Source organism: Cyrtonyx montezumae, unplaced genomic scaffold, assembly GCF_038088225.1.
Source record: "Cyrtonyx montezumae isolate F1298 unplaced genomic scaffold, pur_monq_1.0 scaffold_20, whole genome shotgun sequence".
Taxonomy (NCBI): Eukaryota; Metazoa; Chordata; class Aves; order Galliformes; family Odontophoridae; genus Cyrtonyx; species Cyrtonyx montezumae.
Window position 1 is genome coordinate 9,926,649 of NW_027071937.1, and position 7,932 is coordinate 9,934,580.

The 7,932-nt window shown below is 52.9% G+C and overlaps 1 protein-coding gene across 1 annotated transcript; it reads right to left on the reverse strand.

Annotated features, from left to right (window-relative positions):
* Positions 1-2,156: 2,156 nt before the first annotated feature.
* PRF1 (perforin 1) lies at positions 2,157-6,391 on the reverse strand. The gene is made up of 3 exons (XM_065737725.1): positions 5,629-6,391; positions 4,727-5,268; positions 2,157-3,562 (listed from the first exon to the last, which is right to left on the reverse strand). Exons 2-3 carry the CDS (start codon positions 5,257-5,259, stop codon positions 2,278-2,280), a joined length of 1,818 nt encoding a protein of 605 aa, XP_065593797.1. The 5' UTR covers positions 5,260-5,268; positions 5,629-6,391; the 3' UTR covers positions 2,157-2,277.
* Between the last annotated feature and the right edge of the window lie 1,541 nt (positions 6,392-7,932).

A 7,932-nucleotide genomic window follows, 5' to 3' on the forward strand; every position in this document is an offset into this window, starting at 1 on the left:
TGTCTGACCTCAGCTCACTTATGTCCCTTCTTTGTTCCCAGGGCCTCTTGTATCTCCTGTTTCCCTAGCGTGAGGCCCTGGGCCCTGTCTTCTCATGCCCCCTGTACCAACATACTTAATGCCTGTGTGTGTCTGCTCCTAGAGTCTCTGTCATAGGAGGCAGCAGTAGATGTCTCTGGGTCTCCCTGGGCCTCTCCTAGGGGCAAGAAACACCTTAGAAGGCCTCAGGGATCCCACCAAGGAAATAAAGGCTTTAGACTGTGCCAGCATCTCTGTTCTCTTTGGAACCTGTTTCATGTCCTTTGGGATCCCCTTTGTCTCTGGGACATCTCTGGGGAAATCCTGTATCCACTGGGACCCTGACATTCTCTGGGACCTCACTCCATTTCACCAGATGCTTCTAGCTGCTCTTGGAGTTCCCCCTATACATCCCAAAGCATTAGAGCCCCATTATCCCACAAATGTTTATTTATTGCTTGTGGCCTCTGTGGATAGGGTTAATCTGCTGATGTTGGTCCAAAAGAACAAATACAGGCACACAGACAGGGCTCATCTACTCCTGGCTGGCAGGCAGGACGCACTGGGGACACTACCCTCCTGTACAAAAGCCATGTCCTTGCTTCTGCCCTGTTGCTTCCTCAGGCCAATGTGAGCTCAGAAGCATGAGCCACAATGCACTCTCAGGAAGATCAGGTTCAGCTCTCAAGGGCAGAGCTCTTCCACATGCAGGAGATAAAAAATTAGAAAGCCCACCTCACTCACTGAAGAGTCCTTTGTGCAAAGCTGAGTGGTGCTCACATAGAGCCAGGGATGTTTCAGCATATCACATGAAGGTTAGAAGTGCACGGCTGACCCTGGCTGGTCAAAGGGATATCTCGTATGCACAGCATTGTGCCAAGCAGTAAAAGGGGAGTGCTGGTCATGCAGTCTAGTTCTGCTCAGGGTCTGCTGCAGAGAGCCCAGTGCAGGGTGCGGAGATGGTGGGGGCCTGGAGCACCTCCTGATGGGGAAAGGCTGAGAGCCCGAGGGCTGTTCAGCTGGAGGAGGGAAGGGGAGAGGGGATCTGATCAGTGCTTGTAAGTGTCTAATGGGCAGGAGTCAAGTGGATGGGGCCAGGCTCTGCACAGTGGTACACAGAGACAGGACAAGGGGCGATGAGCACAAACTGGAGCACAGGAAGTTCCATATGAACGTGAGGAAAAACTGTAGTTTGAGGATGACAGAACAGGTTACCCAGAGAGCTGGTGGAGTCTCCTCTGGACATACTCAGAACCAACCTGGGTGCTTTCCTGGGCAACCTGCTGTACACAATTGCTTTAGTGGAATGGCCTTTGTGGTCTCCAGAGGTCTGTTTCAACCCCTACAGTCCTGTGATTATGTAATCAGACTCTCTGGATCCCTTAGGGACTCTGTGGGGCTTCATGGGACTCTGTGAGGCACCCTGTGCTCTATGGGGTTCTATGGGTCCCAATGTCCCACACCCTCTGTGTCCAGCCCCGCCCACCTGCCTCTAATTCCTGCCCCCTGTCATGGTAGCCCTCCCCCTTTGAGGGACAGCTTGTGGGGAAGGGGCAGCTGTGGGGGGAAGGGTGGCACTGCACCATGACTCCGCCCACACCTCACCATGGCACCTCTTCCCATGTCTCTTCATAGTGTTCCACACCTCCCCCAGCCTCATAGCGCACCCAGACTGCTTCCCCACAACACTTCATAGCAGCCCGATAGCATTCCTTGGTCCCATAGGAGCCCCATATCTCCCACAGTCCCATGGCCAAACCCTCTGCTCCGCAGACAGTAGGAGAAGGGGTGGTGCCACAGCCACGCCTCTGCATGTCCACCACCATAATGGGATGGGGAGGGGCATCAGGGTGTCCCATGGTGGGCAAGGCCACAGTAGAGGGACCTGTAGCCCACATAGCCCGATGAGTCCCATAGCACCATAGAGCCCTATAATGCCCCATAGGGACCCATAGAGCTGTATAGTGTACCCCAAGAAACTGGATCAAGTCAGAGGGGATGCAGCAAAAAGCATTTAATCCTGCCCATAGCTGAGGGGAGAGGGAAATGTATGGATCCCATCAAGTCACAATATACCAGAGGTGGTGGGACACTGGAACTTGGGGGGTGGGAGCTGGGCCTGGAGAACCAGAGGGTCCACCATCAAGATGAAGCGTGGAGGTTATGGGGCAGGAGAAGCTGCCCCATAGTGAGAAAATGAAATCTGTGGATCTGGATTCTTCTTGAGACCCACTTACTTTGAGGGTTGAATGATGGATTTTAGAGATCTGGTGATGGATTTTGGTGGTCCTCACCCTCAACCATTGTCCCATTGTCCTCAGAAGCCCCCAGTACCTCCCAGAAATTCTCCCACTCCTTTTCCTCCTCTTTCTCCATCTTCTCCACTCCCTCCTCATGCTGTGGCCATGCCACAGGGCTGCCACCTCCAGATTTTGGTGGCCATTGTGACAACCGATAGAGCCCTCCCTGACTTTTTGGGGGCTGTGGAATGTACTCTGAACACTGAGGACCCCCCAGACTTGGCCCACACATTGCACTGTAGCTAAACTTCAGGTGACCACCTCCTGGAAAACACACAATGTTGTGCTCTTGTCTGCCTGTGGCCTGCACCAGTAATTCACACACCCCTAAGCGGTCATCATTCCACCCATCATCCTGATCCCACACCTCCACCTTCATCTTTTGGTGCGGGTGTAGCGTCACCCACCCCAAATCAAACTGCGCACCCCACTTGGGCTGATTGCTGTTCCACACCGTTGCTGTCCGTACACGGTGACCACTGAAGTACAACTGCACATATGTATCAGTTGCGGTGAAAACGTCACCATGCCACCCTCTGCCCTCCAACACTGTCACTATTACCCGTGCCATCCCACGGTGTTTGGAACAACAGTCGGCATTGACCACACTGTTAGCTGCACACCCACACTGACACAACCCAACTGTACCGTGACTGGCACACTGATGGCTGCAGTTCACCCTCAATGCTCTCCATGCAATGTAGTGACTGATGGCTGCCTTCAGTGCTGCCCGGCGTGGCTCTTGGTGGGCCAGCAAGGTGTGCAAGGGCCTGACATCAGCGGCGACCAAACCAGGCAGGCGCTGCAGGGAGGCCAACCACTTAGTGTAGTCCTCTGGTGTACCATAGAGGAGGTCGCCGTGTTGCTCACCACCTTCCACCTCCACCAATCTCTCATTGAAGAGCTGATTGAATGCACTGTGGGCTTTGTTGTTTGACTGGGCTTTGTGGCATGCTCTGGACATGGCACTGAGCGTGACTGACTTCATGTTGGCGGTCATTTCTGCACGCAAACAATCAGCCACTTCTTGGGTGCCGGTGCCCATTACAGCGGCTTGGCACAAGCGGATGGCAGTGACAGAGCGGAGGAGCCCGCCCAGTTGGGCCGAGTTGATATAGTGGGTGCCGTATGCAGCCAAGAGGTTGGCATAATCCGGGGCGGTGGTGGGGGTGAAGTGGGGTGGGAGGGATCGAACAGCGTGGAGGAAGTGAGGGGATGGGCTGGGATTGTGTGAAGCCCAGATCCTGTAGAGGGGGAAAGAGGGAGAAAGTCACTGGGGCTCTATGGTGCCTTTGGGGTTAATAGAGATCTATGTGGAGGTTATGAGGTGATTGAAATGTCTATAGGGTGATTGGTGGGGTCTATGGGGTGTCTGTGGCCTCTATGATGTCTATGTGGTGATTGGAGGCTCCTATGGGGGATTCTGTGGGGTCTGTGTGGTGTCTATGGGGCGATTGAAAGGTATATGGGGGAGTCCTTGAAATCTATGGGGTACTGGAGTGGGGCTATAGACAGATTGGTGGGGTCTATGGCATGTCTGTGGGCTCTATGAGGGATCTGTAGGCTGTCTATGGGGTGCTGGAGGGGTGCCTATGAGGAGTCTATGAAGTAACTGAGCTTTGTGTGGGGTGATTGGGATCTATAGGTGTCTATGGAGGTCTAAGGGGTAATTGAAAGGGTCTGTGGGGGAGTTTTATGGGATTCTGTGGAATGTCCATGGGGTGGTTTGAGAGTCTATGGGGAGGCTACAGGGAGATCCGGGGGGGGGTCTGTGGGGTGATTGGAAGAGTCAGTGGAGGAAGGGTTCCTTGGTATGCTTGAGGGGGTCTATGAAGTGACTGTGTGGAATCGATGGGATTTTGGAGGGGACTTAGGGGGTTGTGGGGGGGTCTGTAGGGTTTTGGAGAAAACTGTGGAGTGATTTATGTGGTATATGGGGTGTCTATGGGTTGACTGGGAGGTCTGTGGGGTGCTGGAGTGTCTATGTAGTTCTTAGGAGGGGCTATGGGGTGCTCTGGGGGTATTTGAGGGGTGTGTATAGTGGAAGTGGAGGGATGAAAGAGATATAGGAGAGGAGAAGACAAGATGGAGAACATGGAGGAGAGGGAAGGGAGGGGGTGGGGATGGGGTATGGGGGAGATGGGAGAGAGGGAAGAATTGAGGAGATGAAGAACAAGGAAGATGTGGAGGATGAGGGGATAGGGGAGAGGAGAGAGAAGAGAAATGGGGACGGAGGACAAGAAGGGTAAGTGGGAAATGGAGGAGAGATGGAAGACAAAGAGCACAAGGAGGACATGGTGGAGAAGGAGGAGATGGAAGAGGACTAGAGGAGAAATGGAAGAGCTGGGGGAGATGGAGGAGAAGAGATGGAAAAGAACGGAGAAGGGATGAGGGAGCCAGAGCCCCACCTGTAGTGCACGCAGCGCAGCTCGGTGCTGGTGTATGAGTAGCGGTCTTCCTGCTCCTTCTGCATCCCAAACTCTGCCACTCGTGAGTGGGAGCCGGCCATAGCCAGGGTTGTCCCCACCCCAGGGCTGAGGGCTGCCTCCAGCCCCACTTTCCAATTCCGTGCTATCTCCTCTGTCTGGGCCACCAGCTTCTTCATGGATTGGCTGCCGGTGGCCACTGAGGACCTCCGCTGGCACTTACTCCCTGCACGCCACTTGCCAACACCAGTGTAGAGAAGGAGGGACTGTCCTCTGTGGAGGTGGTTCAAGCAGACAGTGCAGTGCCTGCTGGTGGGTTTGGTGATGGCCAACACTTGGCCCTCGGTGAGGGACATGGTGGTGACATCCAGACCTGAACCCAGAATGTCAGTGCCTGGGACAGGGGGGACGTGGCATGCTTTGCCGATGGCACGGTGGCACTGGGGGCAGATGGTGGGGAGATGATGGAGGAGAAGGAGGATGGAGAAGGCAGAACAGTGGGGGGTGGTCTTCATGATGATCAGCTGCAGGGGGGAAATGTGGTGAGGCCATGGGGGTGCAGTCTTGGAGGGGGTAGAGGAGAGAGTGGGGGTAGGGACATGGGAACAGGGTCATGGGGATATGGGGACACAGGAGTTTAGGGATATGGGGATATGGAGACGGGAAATAGAGACAGTGACGAGGAGGCGTGGACATAGGGATATGGGGATATAGGGACATAGCTACAAGTGGTAATGGGTATATGGGGGAATATGGGGACATGGGGACATCAGGATATAGGGCTGTGGGGACATGGGGATATGAGGACATATGGACATTAGGAAATAGGGGCACAGGAACATGGGTATATGGGGACAAGGGAACATGGGGACACTGGCACTCACCTGTCCTCTCTGCTGTGTCCCCGGCTGTGGTGTGTACTCCAACACCTCCTACCCCCACATCCCCACCCCCACCATCACCCTTCATGTGTCATTGCTCCACAAGTTGGGGGTGATACTTCCTGTCCCTTCTAAAAAAACGTATATGTAAGGTTCCTGGCAGCTATGAGTCACCCCGAGGGGGAGTGACATACACATCACCTCCTAGCCACGGTGATACAGGATGTGGGTCACAGCATGGGGGGTGACAGTGGGGCTGTTGCAAAGTGATTTATTGGAGAGACAGTGAGAACACTGCAATAGGGACACTGAGGGCACTGGGGACATGGAGATGGCATCGTAGTGACAAAGCTGGGGACAAAGTGGAGGCAGCTGGGGAAGGGCAAAGAATAAGGGTAAGGCTGAAGAGGAAGGGGAATGGAAAAGGAAGGAGAAAGTGGAAGGGGGAAGAGGAAGGGCAAAGAAACAGGGAAGAGTAAGGGGAATGAGAAGGGAAGGGGGAGGCAAAGGGGAAAGGAAAAGGAAGAGAAGGGGGAAGAGGAAGGGAAAAGAAGGAAAGGGGAGAGGAAGGGTGAAGGGGAAAGAGTCAGGGGAATGGAGATGGGGAAGGAGGATAAGGAAGGGGAAGAAAAAGGAGGAAGGAGAAGTGAAGGGGAAAGGGATAGAGAAGGGGAAGGTAAAGGGAAGAGGAGAAGAGAAAGGGAAGGGTGGAGGGGAAGAATGAAGAGGAAGGATTCATTGAAGGAAAAGGGGAAAGGAAGGGGACGGGGAAGGTGGAGAAGGAGGAAGGGGAAGGGGAGAGGGAAAGAGAAGGTGAAAGGGGGGTGGGAGAAGTGGAAAGAGAAAGGGAAATGAAGAAAGGAAAGGGAAGTGAAACAGGAGGGGAAATGAAAAGGAAGGGAAGGGAAAAGGGGGAGGAGGAAAAGGAGTAGAAAGGGAAAGGTAAGGGGGAAAAGAAGGTGGAAAGGAAGGGGGAAAGGAAGGAAAAAGGGTAAGGGGAAGACAAGAAGGGAAATGAAAGGGGAAATGGAAAGGGGAAGGTGAGAAGAGAACAGGTAGTGGAAGGGAAAAGAGGAAGGAGAAGGAAAGGGAAGGGAAAAAGTGGGAATGGACCAATAGAAGGGGAAGGGCAAAGAGAAAGAAGGGTAAGGTGGAAAGTAAGCAGGTAAGGGAAGGGATAATAGGAAAAGGAAAGGGGAAGGTTGAAGGGGAAGAAGAAAGGGAAGGGGAAAGGGAAGGGAGAAGAGGAAAGGGGAAGGGGAAAGGTGTGGGGGAGCAGGTAGGGGAGAGAGTTGTGGAAGGGGAAGGGGAGGGAAACAGAAAGCAGAACTGAAAGGCAAGAGAAGGAGCTGGGAAAGGGGAAGGATAATAGTAAAGCAGGAAGGAAAGGGGAATGGAAAGGAAGAGGAAGGGAGATGGGAAAGGAAGGGGAAAGTAGGAGCTGAATGGGAAGGGCAAGGGGAAATTGGAAGGGGAAAGGGAAAAGTAAAGGAAAAGGGAATGGGAAGGTGTTGTGATTTTGTGATGTTTGCTGTCGGTATTCCACATCAGAACATCATGTTGGGGGTTAAGAAGTTAATGCTCTGGTGGACAGAAGGAGAGCAGTGGAACTCCTGGTCTGAAGCCAGCAGCTTGCTCTGGGCTGTGGGGTCTCTCTCGGCTTTGCCTTGGAGAATAGTGGGTGTGCTTCCTCTGTAGTTTTACTAACGCAAGATCTTGTATCTTGGATACTATTGCCTCTCTCAGTTTGTTTGAATTTTTTTTTTATTTATTAAATTATTTTTCTTCCTCAGATCATTGCTGTTGGTTTTTTTTTCAGACCCCTCTGCTATCTCCGTACCCTTACCCCTTTCCCAGAACACACAGCATCACTTGGGGCTGCGCTGCAAAAGGCGGGGCAGTTTTTTTTTTTATTTTCCCTCTCTCTACTTTTTTTTTTTTTTTCCTGTGTGTGTGTCTCTGTCATGGGCTCAGATCTAGAAATAACTCTGTGACAGAGGGGAAGAGTAAGGGAATAGAGTAAGGAAAAGATGGAAGGGAAAGGTAAGGGAGTGGGAAGGGGAGTGATTAAGAGTAAAGGTAAGTTGGAAGTGGAAGGGCAAAGGGTAAGGGGGAAAAGTAAGAAGGAGGAGAAAGGGAGGGGGAAGGTGAAGCACAAGGGGAAGGTGAAAATGGAAGCTGAAGGGAACAGGGGAAGGAGAATGAATAAGGGGAAAGGCAAAGTGTAAGTAAGGGGAAGGGAAGGGGGAATGGGAAGGGCAAAGGGTAATGGAGAAGGATAAGAGGAAGGAGAAAGGGAAGAGGAAG